The sequence below is a fragment of the Psammomys obesus genome, unplaced genomic scaffold, assembly GCF_907164565.1.
Source record: "Psammomys obesus unplaced genomic scaffold, mPsaObe1.curated_primary_1811, whole genome shotgun sequence".
NCBI classification, from domain to species: domain Eukaryota; kingdom Metazoa; phylum Chordata; class Mammalia; order Rodentia; family Muridae; genus Psammomys; species Psammomys obesus.
In genome coordinates this window covers 238,884-256,768 of record NW_026593286.1, presented here as the reverse complement: position 1 = coordinate 256,768, position 17,885 = coordinate 238,884, and the positions used below count along the sequence as shown (strand labels likewise).

General features: G+C 50.0%; 1 protein-coding gene across 1 annotated transcript; it reads left to right on the top strand.

The window, feature by feature from the left end:
• The first annotated feature begins 999 nt into the window (after positions 1-999).
• Bok (BCL2 family apoptosis regulator BOK) lies at positions 1,000-11,868 on the top strand. Its single transcript, XM_055617027.1, has 5 exons — positions 1,000-1,319; positions 1,883-2,134; positions 4,640-4,768; positions 10,281-10,444; positions 11,125-11,868. The coding sequence occupies exons 2-5, from the start codon at positions 1,912-1,914 to the stop codon at positions 11,248-11,250; spliced, it is 642 nt and encodes a 213-aa protein (XP_055473002.1). The 5' UTR covers positions 1,000-1,319; positions 1,883-1,911; the 3' UTR covers positions 11,251-11,868.
• The last annotated feature ends 6,017 nt before the right edge of the window (positions 11,869-17,885 follow it).

Genomic DNA, 17,885 nt, shown 5'->3' with positions numbered 1-17,885 from the left:
TTTGTCCTGCTTAGGCTGTTTCTGCTCCATCAGGTCAGTGTTTCTCACCCCATCCTTTCTCCCCCTCTTCTTTCTTCCCTCTCCTCGTGTTCCCTACCTGAGATCCTAAGATGGGGAAAGGAAGTTCCACCTACCTCTCTCTGCCCAGTAATCAACTGTCAACAACTTTATTAACCAATCAGAGCTAATTGGGGAGCAAAGTTTACACAACATTACATAACAATGCCCATTTCAAAACTGCAACCAGATCTCAGGGCACAGAGGTCAACATCTGAATACACAGAGCACCAGACCAACCCCCAATAGTTCACAACGTTTTTGATCCATCGTAGGTATAAATATGAACCCTTGTAGGGCAGGATGATCCCTACAAATTGGACCAGTTGGTCAACCCAGAGTTCCTTTCTCTCACTGTGTAAGTCTGTCTTCCTCTTCCTCCCCTTTCCTTTCTCCCCTCTCCCTCCCCCCTTCCTCTTTATCTCTCAAAGGAAAAATATCCTAATGAGAGATCACTGACTACAAAAGTTTATATGTTGGCCTTGATGTAAATAACTCCATCTCATTAAGAGCAAATCCAGACCAGAGTGGGCACGGGGGGGGGGGGTATTTTCAGTGTCTTGAAACAAGCACAAATCCAAGTCTCTACCACATTCCGAAGGCTTCTACTAAGCTAAGAATCCAGAATCTATATTTAAATATTCACTTATTTTTACTTTTGTTGTGTGTATGAATGTTTGCCTGCATCCATGTCTGTGCACCACATGCATGCCAGGTGCCCTCGGAAGTCAGAAGGGGGCGTCAGATTCCCTAGAGCTGCAGGAATCCAGAACCTCTCCAAGGCAGTAAGGAAAGAATAAGTCAGCTGGTTCTAAAATGGAACTCAGTGAGCCCCAGTGGGTTGGTGTCAGAGCTGGTTGTTCTTCGCGCTGCCTGCCGGGACAGCTCCAGCCTGGCGGCGTTCCCGGGCGCATCCCGAGAACTTGTGTTGGCCTTGCTCAAGCCGGGGAGGCGTTGGGCAGAGCTGGGCTGCGGCTCCGCCCCCGGGGGTTGCCGTTTCCTTAGAAGGCGAAGCCCTAGGCCTGGCCTCTCGCCGCAGGGAGTCCGCGGTTCGCCTCCCGCACCCTTCCAGACCGGGAATTGTGCGAGCGCGGGAAGACCGGCGGAGCCAGAGCTTCAGCTCGGGCGTGGACGGGGCGGGCGCTGGGGCGGGGCTCGCGCTCGCCGTTTTGAATGGAAGGATCTAGATCGGTGGGGACAGGGGCCAGCGGGTCCTGAAACCACAACTCCACCGCCGCCCCGCGCGCCATGCGGCCGGAGAGGTGAGTCGGACGGGCGTGGCGTCGGTCCCCTGGATGTAGCACCATGGGAACGGTGACACCCGGGGCAAACATCGGCTCTGTGAGGTGCGCAGGTGCGTGGCCTCGGAGCCTAGAGTCAGCCGAGCTGTTGGGGAGCCTTCCTTAGCGTCTGACTTGCCGACCAGGAGGAGCCCGCGAGGGTCCTGCTTGTCGCCTGGTCGCAGCAGGTTACCCTGCATCCTCCGTCGCCCCCAAACTGGTCCAAGGCGCTGTGACCACAGAACCTATCGCCATTTCCCCGCGGTGGTTCCAACCGATGGCCACCGCCGGGAACTGCGTGATTTAATTTAGAACCTAAAATCCGTGACACTGTACTTTAAAAAGCTTGGGGTGCAAAACGAGAGGCTGTCAGAAGCCGGCGGCGCCTGGCGGCGCCCATCCGACCTCCTGTGAGGTTTCTGTCAGCATCAGGCACGCGGTGGGGACCGCTGTGACTCGCGCCGCGCCTCCAGGTCTCCTGGCGTGGCGGGAGTCGCTTCGCCACTTGGCTGGAGGCGATCCGGCTGAGCTCTGTCTATTCGTAGGTGTGGCGCCTCTCGCCTGCGCTTCGGCCATGGAGGTGTTGCGGCGCTCTTCTGTCTTTGCTGCGGAGATCATGGATGCCTTTGATCGTTCGCCTACAGACAAGGAGCTGGTGGCCCAGGCCAAGGCACTAGGCCGGGAGTACGTGCACGCGCGGCTTTTGCGCGCGGGCCTCTCCTGGAGCGCACCAGAGCGTGCTTCACCGGCTCCTGGAGGACGCCTGGCGGAGGTGTGCACCGTGCTGCTACGCTTGGGTGAGTATGGGGCACTAGCAGGTACCATCCCAGGCTGCCCCATAGCTAGTTAATGGTCCTGCCTGCTGTGTTTCGGGTTCCGGGTACAGCTGTTCTACTGACATGCCCTTCTGGGGACAAGTCCAGCCCCTCTGCGGCTTTGCCGCACCCTCCCTGTGGGGTAAAGAGGAGGCGTGTGTGGGAGCCGGGATCCGTCTGGAATGGAGAGTGTGCAAGGATTGGCCACCCAGGTTGGTGCTTCTCTGTTCATCCCCAGGCTTGCCTGCTTGCTGGCTCCTTTGTCTCAGGTTCCCCCCCACCCCAACCCCCACTCTCCCACCTCTCCCGTGCCGTGCCTGCTTAGCCCAGATCGCAGACATTCTTGCCACAAACCACAGAAAGCTCTGAAGAGTAATATTTTTACAACTAAACTTTATTGTGACCCTTGTACTCTGCTGGACTAAAAAATCCTTTGTGGGACCACATGTCCCAATGTTTGTTTTGGCAAAAAAGGCCTTTCAGTTTTTCGGTTATTGGCTGAGGTCCGACACCTACTCTAGTTTCCCTTGATGGGAAGCCCCCTCCCCGGGGCCTCTTTGAAGGGCGCCTGGGACACTTGTTTTTGGGGTCACACATTGCTAGCTCCGTAGATCTCTTTAGCTCCTCTAAGGCCTGGGCATGTGTTGGGGAAGGGTAGGCAAACCTTGATCCTGGACAGTTCACCTTACCGCAGCCAGATGCTGGAGTAATAGCAGAGATTTAAAAAAAAGGGCTGTGTGTGTGTGTGTGAATGGGTGTCAGAAAGAGCTGTGTGCACTCTCCTGGTTGGAAGGGGCCTGTAGGACCCTTCCTGAGAGATGCGGTGTGCACACATGCGGTTGTATAGGCCCTGCATCTTTGCGCTGGGCCAGCCTCAACGAACAGGGCTGTGTAGGCATGACCTGCTTAGGAGTGAGAGATGGGCACTGTCCATCTGGCCTGAGCTGGGTTCCCAGGAGGGCTATGCATGGATGGAAGGGAGCTATCTCTGGGTTTGTGGAGAGAGTGAGTGAAGGGGTTTGGCTGGGCAAACTCATCAGAGAAGGAGACCATTGGCTGTCTCTGAAGAAGGGGACATCTTGACCTCCTGGGAATCCCCATGACACCTGGGTGCCATGGAGGAAGTCCTGCCTTGGGTCTTACCCACTCAACTTCTGGCCTCACAGTCCATTTTGCAGGTCCTGAGAGGCTTGAACACTGACCTATGGAAAGAAGCAGGTGCAAAGCCTTGCACTCAGCAGTAGTCCTCTGAGTCTTCAAGAACTTTAGGGTCTTTTTCCATCACCCAGTCCTGTTCCTACACTCTGCAGTTTAGACCCTTCTAGACAGCTAAGGGGATTCCTGGAGAGAGACCCTGAATCCCAAAGTGTTCCTGTTCAGATTATGCTTGGTGCTGTCATTACTGTTCAGGGTGAATTCTAAGGTTAGCAGTATCTCCCTGACCCCCAGCATGGGCCCAGCCACAAATGGGAAGCAGTATATCTTATGTCCCTGAACAGTCTCCTGGGGTCAGTCTCCAGAGACCCCCCCAGGGTTTATCCTTGGCAACAGCCAGGCCAGTCTTGGGAATTTCCATGCCATCTCTTCATCCCTTGGCCCTCCTCCCGATTCTGCTCTGGTTCCAGATCTTAATTAATTAGATAGAGCACAGCTGGCCTCAGGGATGACGTGGGCGTCCTTATCGCTAGGCAGCAGCAGCATTTCCCTATTTGCTTTGGCTGGGGAAGTGGCTGGGCCTGGGACACCCAATCAGAGGCTGCATGGAATTCCCGGCATCCTCTTTCCCTGTGCATGCATGATGCTGCCAAGGGCAGTGTAGCCCAGGGGGCAGGTGGGACTGTGGAAGGCATCTTCTTGGCACAGCCATGGCTGGGCTCATGTAGTACCACACGAAAAACACACCCATTTGGCACCAGGAGCCCAGGTTGGCATGTGGATGATAGTGTGCCAGGCCCATGGCTCAGCCTCTCCAAGTCCGTTTTCTGAGCCATTACCAGTGATGCTAGCACCTAAGCCAGCATCATCTTGTGAGGCAGCAGGGGGTGAGCACATATATGTGGTCTTCCAGCCAAGCTCCTCTTTATATTGGATTCTTCCTGCCTGCCTGGCCCCTGTATACTGCTCAGTCCATCCACTGGCTGCCTGCCTGCTGTGAGTCACTGAGCAGGCACAACTCATGCTCCACTGTAGGATTCCTGCCTCACTGGCCCAGCCAGCTTGCCCTAGGGGGCTTGGAGGTTCCACAGCCTCCCTAAGTCTCTTTGTTCATGGGGCCAAGGTTGGGAGAGTCAAATGGAGTAAGATAAGGTGAATAAGGGGTGGGAGTCAAACAGGTTAAGTGGGGATCAGGGCCCAGTGAAGGGGAAGGTGTTAGCTTGGAGGTTAAGTAAGGTCAGGTGGATCAATCAAGTGCAGGATTGAGTCTTGGTCAGTGCTGGCCACAGGGCTAAGGTGTGAGAGCGCCTGAATTGCTTTGTGCCCATGCAGGGGATGAGCTGGAGCAGATTCGGCCCAGTGTATACCGAAATGTGGCCCGGCAGTTGCACATCTCCCTACAGTCTGAGCCTGTGGTGACGGATGCCTTCCTCGCTGTGGCGGGCCACATCTTCTCGGCAGGTAGGTCTGGCCTGTTTACCCAGGGCACTTCTGGGAGGGACTTAACATCTGTGGATCAGGCAGGTTTGCAGGGATAGAAAACTCTCGGGATCTTCTGACACAGCCCTCTGGGTTCTAAGTTACTGCCATCACACAGGCCTCCTGGCACTTGGGGCTGTTCTGAACTGTGTGTGTAAAGCCCAGCCCAGTGAAGAGCTGGCTCACACAGCACTGCTGCAAGGTGCTGCTGGGTATTTTGTTCTCATTCATTCATTCATTCATTCATTCATTGAGGAAGGGCTTCTCTGTGTAGCCCTGGCTTCCCAGAACTTACTCTGTAGATCAGGCTGGCCTCGAACTCAGAGATCAGCCTTCCTCTGCCTCCTGAGTACTGGGACTAAAGCTGTGTACCACCATACCTGGCTGTTTTTATTACAGTTTTATTTGGTGTGTGTGCATGCTCACATGCTCAACCACAGCACATAGAGTTCAGAGGGCAACTTTTGGGGGTTGGCGCTCTCCTTTTTTGGGTCCCTGAGGTTGAACTCAAGTCTTCAGGCTTGGCTGTAGATGACTTTATCTTCTGAGCCATCCCACTGGTCCTGCTGCCGGTCATTCTGAGGGCTGTTGACACAATTCTGCCCTTTGATGGTGGTCCAGCACCGCCTGGGGCTGCGGTGCCCTGCAGGGCAGTGGCCCTGTGGACTGCAGCAGCATATCCTGGCCTTCTAGTGACCATGATACTTGAATTTCCAACGCTAGATCCCTATGGGGCAGTTAAAAATATGAGCATCCAGAACAGTCTGTGACTGTGTTGGTCATAGGCACTTTAGGAGAACAGAGACCCTGGTGTGGACAAGTGTGGCCACGTTCCCCTGTGGCTCTCCCAGGTGCTTCCATCTTTGCTTCAGGAGGGAGTGCTAACCCACCTCTCAGCTCCTGCAGGCACAAGTTCACTTCTATTCGCTGCCCTAGACATACAGGAGGCTGAAACACTCTTCTCCCCAAACCCTCCCTTTCCATGCTCTTTTCTAGGAACCCCGCTAGATAGCTCGTTCATGTGAATCACTTACTCCAGGTCCATGTGATCTCTGTCTGGGAGTGGGAGGCCCAGGCAAGCCTCAGGAGCATCACATGGCAGACCAGGGTCAGCTAATGTGACTCTTGTACTGAAAAATGCAAGGCAAGGGGCTGGGCTGTGGGAAAAGTAGGTGAGTGTGTGGGTGGTGGAGCGGGAGAGGTGGAGAAGGGCTGTGGCGTGGGGGTGAGGGAAACTGAAGGAGGAATTAATGAGCAAGCTCCTGTCCCTTCCTGGAGGGTCACCTGGAGGCCCCTGGTGGGAATGGCAGTGGGTGGGCTCAAAAAGGAAGCCAGCAGCCCAGAGATTTGGGTGGAGGACCACCCTTGCCCTCTCTGGAGGTTTCCAGCTGACGCCATCCAGGGGTGGCTGCTTGGGTATCTGTTTCCAAGCTGTCAAGCAGGCCAGTTTACGAGCCATGGATGGCTGGATTTATAAGGAACTTTGCTTCTGAGACCACAGATCTGGCCCACTGATGTCTTCGTTGAGCCCAGGGGAGGGGTTGGGTCTCAGTGGTAGGTGTGAGCATGAAAAAGGGACTGAAGCCTTGGGTGGTAGTGAGTGTGAGCTGGGGAGAGGTCGGAGTAACCTTACCCCATTTCTACCCTGCCCCGTGCAAGTCCACCCTGAGCGTGGAGTCTGCCCAGAGAGGCACTTGCTTTGGGTGATCCTTCTCAGGGACAGAGCCCTTTCCAGCTGACGCCAGCCATGGGTGGCCGCTTGAGTGTCTGTCTCCACGCTGCAGGGAGGAGGTGGGGATGCAGGCCATGGGAATGCAGGGTGGTCACAACTCACTGGAGGCCAGGAAGCACCGGCAGACTTTACAAACAAGCACGAGATGTTCAACATCATCAATCACTGTGTGTGCGCCAGAACAGCTTCATGCTTACTGGGGTGGCCAGACATCCACGGTGTTGACGAGGGTGTGGGGAACACATGTGAAGTGTGGCCATTGTGGAGTGCTAGCCACCAGCCCAGCAGGTCCTCCAATGGTAAAGCATGGCCTTTCCATATGACCTGCCCAACTGCAACTAAGTGTAAACGTAAGAGAGATAAAATACAGGAGAAGCCAGGCGGTGTGTACTCCCAACAGCATTATACAGGCATGTGTCTATTGGCTGGCATCGGATGTGGAACTAGTCAGCTACAAAGAGGAGGGAGGCTGTGTACTGCAGATGAGCTTACATGTGCCGGACACAAATGCCATGTTTTTGAAATGTGCAGACTACAAGTTGAGGTTGGGTGGCTATGGGAATTCTCCTGGAGTACTTAGATGTTCTGGAATTAGAAGGGCTGCAGAGATGGCTCAACAGTTAAGAACACCAGAGGCCCCATGTTCAATTCCCAGCACCCACATGGCAGCTTACAACCAGCTGTAACTCTAGTTCTATCCAGTTCTAGGCGATCTGAGCCCTTTTCTGGTCTTCTTGGGCACTGTTTATATGTGGTGCACAGACATATGTGCAGACAAAATACTCATACATATTGAAAATATATAAATCAGGCTGGGTGTGGCCACACATAGCTGTAAATCCCAGCTCTCTGGAGGCAGAAGCAGCGGATGTCTGAGTTTGAGGGCAGCCAAGTCTACATAGTGAGTTCCAGGACAGCCAGGGCTATATAATGGAAAGGCCCTGTCTCAAAAAACAATACCACCCCCACCAAATCTTTAAAATGTTCCAGAATTAGAAAGTTGCATGTTTATAGTTAGACAGTCTATAATTATAGTTTGCATGTGCTTGCGGACGTAAGGGAAGCAGGAGCTCCCCAAGGCATGCTCCTGCACAGCATCTTCCTCTGCTCTCTACTCGGCTGGAACTCACAGATATAGGCCTGCCTCTGCTTCCTGAGTGCTGGGATTAAAGGCAGGTCTCACCACTGCCCGGCTCTCCTACTCTTTTTTTATTGAGGTGCCATGCATACAAGTTGGGGTGGGGGTGGCTATGGGAATTCTCCTGAACTGATAAGATGTTCATTTAAACTGTACATTTAGCCACATTAAATGTCAGCATCGGTGGCATTTAGCACATTCAGCATGCTGTTTGTCCCAATCCTGAGGACCTACCCACCTATCAGCAGGCTCTCCCTGTCCCTCACCCCCCGGCCTCCCTGCATGTTTTGTCTCTGTGGGTATGCCTGCCCTGTATTTCCTGTAGGTGGGACTGGAATTGTGCCCTTTTATGTTTATCCTTCCCCTTGCCATGTTGTGGCATTCATCAGAACTTCACTGCGTTACTAGCTGTATAATAAGGCAGCCACACACTCCCTGAAGTTGGCTTAACAAGCATTTCAATTTTCCTTGTTGGCTGTTGTGAATGGTACTCTGGTGAACATCTGTGCGCTGCTTCATGCATTGTAAGAGGTTATTCTCAATGCTGCATGGAGGCAGGGTGAGGGGCATTTCACAGTCTGTAAATGCTGCTTCTTAGGTTAACACCTCACAGGGCCTATGGCTGGCTGGGCATGCTTTTTAGCTCTTGTCAAACACTCTCCAATTATCTTCCCCAGCAAAGCTGAGAACAGCAGTTACTTTAACCCTTATCTCATCTTCACAAGTGAGTGTGTGTGTGTGTGCATACATGTGTAGGTCAGAGGTTAATGATGAGTATCTTCTTTAGTAGCTTCTTCCAATTGTTTTTTGAGACAATCTCTTGCTGAACTTAGAGGTCACTGATGGCTAGACTGGCTGGCTAGTAAGCCCTACAGATCCTGCCCCAGTGCTGCTTTGATGCCAGCACTGAGATTACAGATACATGCCAGCATGCCTAGCTTTTTATATGGGTGCTGGTCCTCAAGCTTGCATAGCAAACACTTTATTCCAACCCTTAAGGCTTTTAACACAGTGGGCCACAACTATATCTTGTTATAATTTATCTTGTGCTGTTAACTAGAGGAAGGAAACAGGTTTTTTTTTTTTTTTTTTTATGTGCTTAATGTATTATGTGAACTTTCTTTTTGGCTCTGTCAATCTCAGGACCTCTTGCCTCAGCTTCCTTAAACTAGATTACAGGACTATAATACCACACCTACCCTTCTTTTTAAAAACACACACAAAATATATTTTGTGTGTGTTTTTTGGTTTCTGTCCTGGAACTTGCTCTGTAGATCAGTCTGGCCTTGAACTCACAGAGATCCAACTGCCTCTGCCTCTTGAGTGCTGGGATTAAAGGCATGAACTACCACAGCTTGGCTTAAAAGATTTATTTTATTTTTAATTACATCTATGTGTTTGTACTTGTGGTGGATGTGTGTGTGTGTTCAGGTATCTTTGTAGGTCAGAGGCATCACAGATCTCCTTGGAGCGGGAGGCACAGACACTTGTGAGCTCCTTATTGTAGGCCTTGGGAACAGAACTTGGTCCTCTGGAAGAGCAATATGTGCTCTTTAACTGCTGAGCCATTTCTCCTGCTCCCCATCTTGACATAAGAATGTATGTATTAAAAAAAAAAGGAATGTATGTATTGCAGTCTGTCCTGAATTGAACTCTTTCTGCTTCTGCTTCTGCCTCAAGTGTTATGATTATACCAGGCAAGGCCTTATTGCTCTTTAAAAAGGCAGTACTGGTAGGAAAGAATACATTTCTGCATTTTTTCCTATTGTCATGTGTGTATGTACATTTTGCATGTCTATGGGCACATATGTGTACATGTCCACATGGAGGCCCAAGTTTGATTTTGGATATTGTCCTCAATAACTCTTCTAATTTATTGAGGCGGGATTTCTCAGTCATATCCAGAACTTGTTGATTTGGCTAGTCTTGCTAACCAGCTTGTTCTAAGGATCCTGTCTCTGCCTTCCAAGGTTGGAACTGGGAGGTGGGCTACCATGCCCAACCAGCTTTCTGGGTTCTGGAGATTTGAATGCTGGTGTCTCAGGCTTGCATAGACTAACTACTGGACCATCTCCCCAACCCCTAAATCCTTATATGTTAAGGTGCTGCATGTAATACCCCCCACATTACTGTTCATCTACCTTAATTCAAGTGTGGGTAGCCCCTGACCTACTGCCGTGATATCAAGGTTCAGAGTAGCAGACTAAACAGAGTTGGACACACCCTTGACGTTGCCTGCTGTTCTCCTTGTCCAGTTCTGAGTCAGTCTGGCTCCTCTGTGCTGAGCTGCACTGCTTTCCTGTGGACACCTCTATCAGGTGTGGGTAAGGCTGTCTCATCCTTGCCTCCAGCAGGTATCTATTAGAGGCAACTTCCATCTACCTAAGAACTGCCTGAGAGGGAAAATCTGACAGGCTGGAGATGGTCAAGTTGCATCAGTATAGTACGTCGCCAAGTGCCCTGTAGTGGTGGCCTGCAGGCAGGGCCACCCATCTCTGTTGTCATTGCTGGTCACCAGTGGATGATAGGCAGGAAAGTAGGTCAGAGAAGCTCAGCTCTTCATGGTCCTCTTTGGGCCAGACACCAGCTTGGGTCTGGTCTGATCAGCAACTTTCTCTCTATAGGCATCACATGGGGCAAGGTAGTGTCCCTGTACTCAGTGGCTGCGGGCCTAGCAGTGGACTGTGTTCGGCAGGCTCAGCCTGCCATGGTTCATGCGCTGGTTGACTGCTTGGGGGAGTTTGTGCGAAAGACCCTGGCGACCTGGCTTCGGAGGCGTGGTGGATGGGTGAGTCTGAGCATCAGCAGGGCTGTGGGGTAGGGGTCCTGGAAGAGGGGTGTGCTGTAAGCACAAGGGTGTGAGAACAGAAGGATGGAGTGGGGTGGAAGGCAGGGCAGCGGGCAAGGGCTGCAGGACTCAGGGTTGCTCTGAGACAGGCAGGTGGCTGGCTCTTCTGTGCCTGCACTGACATGCTTCCTGACCATGAACTCTTGTCTCCCTGCTGCCCCACGGTGACGCTTGGCAGAACAAAGCCAACATGGGTAGGCCCATCAGTACTGCCCAAAGCACCCTCACTTCCCTCTTAGGAGCCTCACTTTTCTGCATTCTCAAGAAGCAAGACCTGGAGGTGGGGTGTCAGGATCAGACCCTCCCAGTCTCTATGCCTGACTGCCTACATGATTGACCAAACCAAAGATGCTTTTTAGGTTCTGGGCATGGATGATAGGCTCCACCCAGAAGCCTCTGTTTTCACCTATAAAATGGGTAGGCAAAGATGTCAGACTTGAGACCTTTCCCCATCTAACGCTCAGGTGTCTTGCTCAAGTTTTGGTTCAGATAGACCATAACCTCCTTTCTCAAACAGCTTTCTTTGTATGTTCCCTTTGTGATTTGGAAGACTTTTTTCTAGTGTAAGGTACAGGGGCCTCAGGTGCCTGGCTTTGTTAACTGTCTCTTTTATCTCCCAGACGGATGTCCTCAAGTGTGTGGTCAGCACAGACCCTGGCTTCCGCTCCCACTGGCTTGTGGCCACACTCTGCAGTCTTGGCCGCTTCCTGAAGGCTGCGTTCTTCCTGTTGTTGCCAGAGAGATGAGCTGCACACCAGGGCAGGGGCCATTCCTAGGGCCCCTGGGCCCAACCCAAGAGGCCCACAGCACCTGCAAAGCACCTCCTGCACTCAAATTGGGAGCATCCAACCCCTGGGGCCCTGTCCCAAACCCCATTCCTTTGTGGACCCTGGCCTCTGGGAGGGGTGAGTGGAGAAGGCTGGAGTCTGGAGCTGGCCTCTGTGTCTACTATAGCTCTTCTCCTGGAACTCCTGCCAGAAAGTCACCATGAGTGTCCAGCTCTAGAGAAAGGGACCTGTGAACACTTTTACTTGATGTCCCAGGCCCCACCTTGGGAAGGGGCCTGCCCAGGACATAAGCTGGTCTCAGTCTGTTTGGGAAGCAGGCCCTGTACATTTGATCTGGTTAATGCAGGAGAAGCCAGGGATGTTTACTGTCCCTAAAGTCTGAGAAGAAGGCTTCTTGCTGCTGCTTAGGCTATTTCTAGATGAAGAAGGTGTCCCTAACCCACAAATGGGTCCTTTGGGGCAGGGACCAGGGATGTAGGGCTCTATGCTAGTAGTTCAGCTGACCAGTAGACAAGAGGCCCTGTGGATGAGGAGCTCTGTGTAAGTTGTACTCCAATAAAGTGCTAACCCAGTGAAGTGTTAGACCCTACTCTGCTTTTCTGTCTGTCCTCACAGGACTGCCAGACATCACCTGGTCCAAGAGCTCAGACTCCAGGGAAGCCCAGTCCTTCAGGGTGTACTAGAGGTTCAACACCCTTCCCTAGCTGCTATGTTCTGAGCAGCTTTGAATTTGACCTGACTAGGGGCTGAGAGGGGATGAAGAAAGACCACATGGTCACATGTTCAGAAAAGCTGGGATCAGGCAGGGTGTGTGCACTCTAATGGAGTGGGAACAACCTGGAACCTTAGCTTGTTACATACAGCACCAGGGGAAGGGTTAGCTCACCTTAATAGAGATCTGTAGATGCAGTCTCAGGCTGTAATCATCCAGGAGGAGGACGCTGCAGTCACTCATTTTAGTCCACACTGGTCAAAGCATAAACACTCATACTTGCACATATTGTCAACATTCATCCAAACCAAAGGAAGGTTTCTCCTTCCCATGGGTCTGAGGCATTGGGTCCCTGACATGACCATGGCTATGTTAAACAATCTATGTTCACTCAGGACTTTATTTCCTTTTTACACATTTACTTGGCTCCTTATATCCAGTACATACATCTTGATGCTTGTTTTCTACATCAAGCCATGGAGTGTTTTGGAGCCCCAGTCAGACCTGTAGTGCTGGAGATACGTGCTGTATGCCCTGTCCTCCTGTCTCCTTGGACCCATCCTTTGACTTGACTTAGCCTAGCAGCTTATCCTCCTACCAGGCTGTGTCAGTCTGATGGAGGTCCTGTAAAAAGAAGCCTTGTAGCCACATAGGGTTCATTTCTGCCTGGAGGGCAATGAGGCAATGAACCATTTGCTTTAAGCTGAGCCACTGTAGTGACCCACTTTAGAAACCATTAGAGGTATGAAAGGTTGATCTGATAACACAAGAGGGAGGGGTTCTGATATTGGTTCTCCAGTCAGTCCGTGCAACAGCAGAGAGCCCTGTGCTAGTCCAGAGAGTGATGTGGCAATATTCAAAACATAGGGAAGGCCAGGTTCTGCTGACCTGGACACTATCCAAATGGAGTTCCATGCACATAGGTTACTCCTAATTATTCTAGACAACATGGGGAATGAAAATGGTGTCCAGGGCTTCAAATTCCCAGCAATAGCACCCTGTAAAAGCCCTCAGAGTTACACCTGCCCCAATAGAGACTACCTTTTTCAGCCACAGAGTTGAAGTTGCTGAGCATCCAGTCAGAGCCTCTCCTTACCAGTGGCTAGATCATGGCACTGGTTGAACTGGTCTCACAAGGGTCTCTTGTGCAGATGGCCTTGAGGAAGCTGGGGACACTGGATCTAATGAGAGGTCCTAGCTCACAGAAACAGCTTCCCACAGCAGCAGATTTCTCCCTCTGAGGACAGCAAGCCCAACCACCAGGAGGCATGGTACGGGCCTCCCAGGGGTTCTTAGGACCCCTACTGTGCTGTTTATGAACCTGTAGCAGGACACAAGTCCCATAGGACCCCAGAGAGGAGGGGACAGGAAGTGCATTGTCTCTGAAGAATTTTTACTTTTTTTTTTTTTTTTTTTTTTCCTGGTTTCTCAAGACGGTTTCTCTCAGTAGCCTTGACTGTCCTGGACTCACTTTGTAGACCAGGCTAGCCTCAAACTTACAGAGATCTGCCTGCCTCCCTGAGTGCTGGGATTACAGGTGTGTACCACCTAACCTGGTTTCTTTGTTTTTTTGAGAGAGTTTATCCGTGCAGCCCTGGCTGTCCCAAAACTTGCTCTGTGAACTCAGATCTCTCTGCCTCTGATTGCCAAGTGCTGGGGTTAAAGGTGTGAATTTTTACTTTCTTATTTATGCAAAGTGATGGGAAATGTGTGGAAATGGCTATCAAGGGTGGGAGAAATGAGTTGGGTCAGGCTGAATTGTTGACATGACTCACCAAGCAGATGAGTTCCAAGACTGGCTGGCTGGCGCATAGGCCTGGTAGTCACTGTGAATTATCTAGAGATTTTTGTTGTGTTTTTGAGAATAGTCTTTCTGTTTAGTCCTGGCTGTCCTAGAACTCAATATGTAGACTAGGCTAGCCTCAGACTCACAAAGATCCTCCTGCCTCAGCTTCCTGAGTACACCCCCACATCTAGTTTAGCTGGCAACATAATGACGAAGAGACTCAAAGACCTAGTGAGTATGAACGTTGGAAGAGGCTGTCTGGTAGCTCCCTGCTCCCCACTTTTGCCAGATTACTTCACCACCCCTTAGGTGTCAGCTCTAGCACTTCAAGCCTTTCATGTATCTGCCTCTAGGCCAACCTCACTGTAATGCTGGCGCTCCAGGTAGGACCCACTGCTTCCTAATGCAGGGATATTCCCCGGTTCAGTGACTCCTGCTCAGGCTTTAGGGCAGTGCTGGAAGGTGGATACCCAGCCTCTCAGCCTTAGTTTTCCTTGCTATATAATAAAGTTGGGACTGAGAACGGAGACATCTTCTAGCTGTCTAACTTCCTAATGAGGCAAGAATTCCATAGATCTGCAAGGTTTCAGTGTTAGAGGCCCTAAAGCCCCCTCATTGGCCTGTCTTTACCTCACACTTGCTTGCCATCCACCTCTAGGCCCTGCTGCTTTCTTGGCTCCTTCCTTCCTATGAAGCCCTAGCTGCTTACCCCATGTTTCCAACCCCAAGAACGCAGGGTGGAATCCATCTCCCGGTGTGGTCTTGGTATTTGCTGCCTGGTGGACAGCAGGTGGAAGGAAGCAGGGAAGGAAGGAAAGAGAGAAAAAGCACTGCTGATGTGTGGGTGGTCTTGTCTTTCCAGCCTTCTGTCCTTGGATCAAATCCTTTGGGTTATTTCCAACACAAAGTAAATGCTCAACTCAGAAAAGGGCTTAAAGTGGCACAGAGATCAGTATGCACATTTAGTTAGAGGACACAATGGGAACATGACACATTACAACAAAAAGATGAAAGTTGGAGACATAAATGGAACAAAAACTGTGAACGCCTATATGAGGCAAGCTTTAAAAACCCCTTAAAGACACGGGTAGGGCAGAACAGGCTGGCAGAGAACCCTCTGACAGGACAGCCCTGCAGGTGGGCACTCCTACAAACCTGATGTATTCCTTATAAAGCAGGATCTTTTCTACCTTAATTAAAACAAGGTATAGAATTCATAAAGGAGGGGGTAGGAGAGAGAGTACACACACACTCAAGAGAGGGTGAGCCAGCACATGTGGTAGGAACCACTCCAACCCCCGGTGAAGACAAATGGGAGAGATTAGTCCTAACTGCTCGCATTCAACCCTATGGCACTAGCACAAATCGAGGAAGCTGGGAGGTCAGGGGTGTGGATAACTGGGGTCGGACTGTCTAACTAAATGCCTACAAAGTTCAGTCTGAAAAAAAAAGTGTCCTCTCATGCCTGGAGATCTTCATTATGTCCTCTGCACCGAGACCAATGGCCGGCAGAGCAAAGGCCGGCATAAAACCCAGGAAATACGTACTGAGTGAAACTGAGTTCTATACTAAAAATGACTAAAATGTTGAGTTTTGTGTTAACATGCATTTTACCTGAATAAAAAATTGTAATTTGAAAGCAAGGCAATTACGATTAATATTCCTAATTCAAAGTAGTTTGTGAGCTCCTTTATTGCGTCAAGAATTAAAAAAAAAAAATCATAAGAGAAATACAAACCCACAGCACTCATTTCCCACTTATCACTGGTCTAAATCCAAGTTTAATACCAGTCTCTTCTGTTCTTGGGGGTGGACACCTGCCTGGCCCATGCACTGGATACAAAACCCCACACCCAAACAGGTAAGTAGCAATCCCACTTCTAGCACTCAATCACAAAAACAAACTGCAAAAATTAAAAAATGACACGAAAGGCTTCATATGTGACTATTTAATGAGCAAAAGAGTAAATGATCCTGATGCTGGCGGTAGGGAGTGCTGGCAGAGCCAGCTGTGCCTCTAGGGAGTAGATGTAGCCTATTCTAGATTTCTGACAACAAAACCACTCAAGGGATTTACGTGAGCAAAATGAACTCACTAGAACCACCAACTCCTAGAAACAACAGAACTGAATTTACATACAAAATTAGTGTCATAGCACAGTCAGAAATTAATATATCATATTTAAACTGTCTTTAATAGGAAAAGTATATATACTAGCAAAACAAATTTTAATCAGCAGTCTTGTTAATAATTTAGTTTAAAATAATTGCATATATCCTATAGAAACATTATTTAAAATTTTCAGTTTAGAATAAACAGAATCAAAGAACTTAAATAAAATTATAATCTTAAACTCAAGTGGAAGTTAGATCACAGGTCCTCTAAGCTGCTTTCTCTCCCAGAGATATCCAGGCTCCTCTGCAATCTGTTCCCCAGGAAGAGCTGATTGCAAGCTGTGACCTTGGAGCTCTCAGTTGCTTCTTCGTTCTCTGTCTTCCTTCGCAGCCACAGACCTGATCCCTCCACTTTCCAGATGGCTTTGAATTATACTTGGAAGTTTATCAGTGCCTTCCTGATTTACTTCCCCAGCCACACTCCCCAAAACCTGCAATAAGAGAACCTAACTTGTTCTAAGGGACTGACGGAAATTAAGGGTTACTAGCACAGTGATGTAATTTTCCTAGTCCTTTGGAGCTGAAGGGAAGTAGGGGCTCTTTCCCCTCAGTACCCCTCCCCCTATCTATCTTGTATCTGTTCTGCTCTTCTCCTTATGAAGCTCTTCCTCAGACTTGAAGTTGCTTTCCCTTCAGGCCCTGAGGCTGTAGCTCTTCTAAGAATCCCATGTGAGGGCTAATTCTCATTCATGTGCATGTGTGGATTGTCTGAAAGGGCCAGACAAGGGTGTCAGACCCCTAGAGCTGGGGTTACAGAAGGTTGTAAGATGCTGGATGTGGGTGAAGCAGTAGGGAAGAGCTGTAAGTGCTCGATCTGCTGAGCCACCTCTTCAGCCATGTAATCTGTATTTGTATGCAGGTATTCATGCACATGTATGTGTGCCACATGTGTGCCTAGTGCCCATGGAGGTAAGAGAGGGGAGGGTATCAAGTTCCCTGAAAGTGGAGTTATAAACAGTTGTTGTGCACCATGTGGATGCTGAAACTGAACCCAGGCCCTCTGCAAGAGCAATAAATGTTCTTCAACTACAGAGCCCAACTCTACAGCCTGTTTTTTGAAACACGGTTTCTTATTGGCCTGGAGCTCAGTCAGGGTAGGCTCAAATCTGCCTGTCTCAGCTTCTCCAGTGGTAGGACTACAGGCATTTCCCATCATACCCAGCTTTGTGTGTGTGTGGGGGTAGGTCAGAGGCGGATGCTGGGTGTCTTTCTTAATTGCTCTCCACCTTTTTTAAGATAGGGTTTTTCTGTCTCGTTGTGGCTCTGGTTATTCTGGAACTCCCTATGTAGACCAATATGGACTTCAAACTCAGATCCACCTGTCTCTGCAGCCAATGTTGGGATTAAAGGAGTGTACCATCATGCCAGGTTCTATCTTATTTTACTTGCGGTTGTGAGCCTAGCCTTTAATGGCTGAGCCATCTCTCCAGCCCTCAGTTCCATCTTATTTAAAAAAATATATTTATTTTATTATTTAGTTATGTATATGGGCACCTGTGGAGGCCAGAGGAGGGTATTGGATCTCCTGGAGCTAGAGCCACAGGCAATTGTGAGCTTCCCCATGTGGGTGCTGGGATCTGAACCTGGATCCTCCAGAATAGCAGCAAGGTGTTTTTAAGCTCCAAGGCATCTCTCTACTCTACCTTATTGTTTTCCTAAACCTTGTTTTTTTTTTTGGCAAGATCTCTCACTGACTCTGGAGCATGTCCACTTGGCTAGAATGAATGACCAGCAAAACCCGGGATCCTCCTGTCCACCTTCCTAGCATTGAGATTATGGGCTACTGCTAAAATTCCTTCACATGGGGAGCCATGGTCAATCTCCTCTCCTAACATTCCCCAAAACACACCAAAGCATGATCCTACCAAGATTTACTTTGGTGAACCATGCCTTTATTGGGCTTTCTTACAGAGCATAAGT

Excerpts from the sequence above, each read along its gene's own strand:
- Bok (XM_055617027.1), top strand. The coding sequence starts at position 1,912 with ATGGAGGTGTTGCGGCGCTCTTCTGTCTTTGCTGCGGAGATCATGGAT. Across the intron at positions 4,769-10,280 it reads GGGCCACATCTTCTCGGCAG|GCATCACATGGGGCAAGGTA; the intron begins GTAGGTCTGGCC and ends TTCTCTCTATAG. Across the intron at positions 10,445-11,124 it reads TTCGGAGGCGTGGTGGATGG|ACGGATGTCCTCAAGTGTGT; the intron begins GTGAGTCTGAGC and ends TTTATCTCCCAG.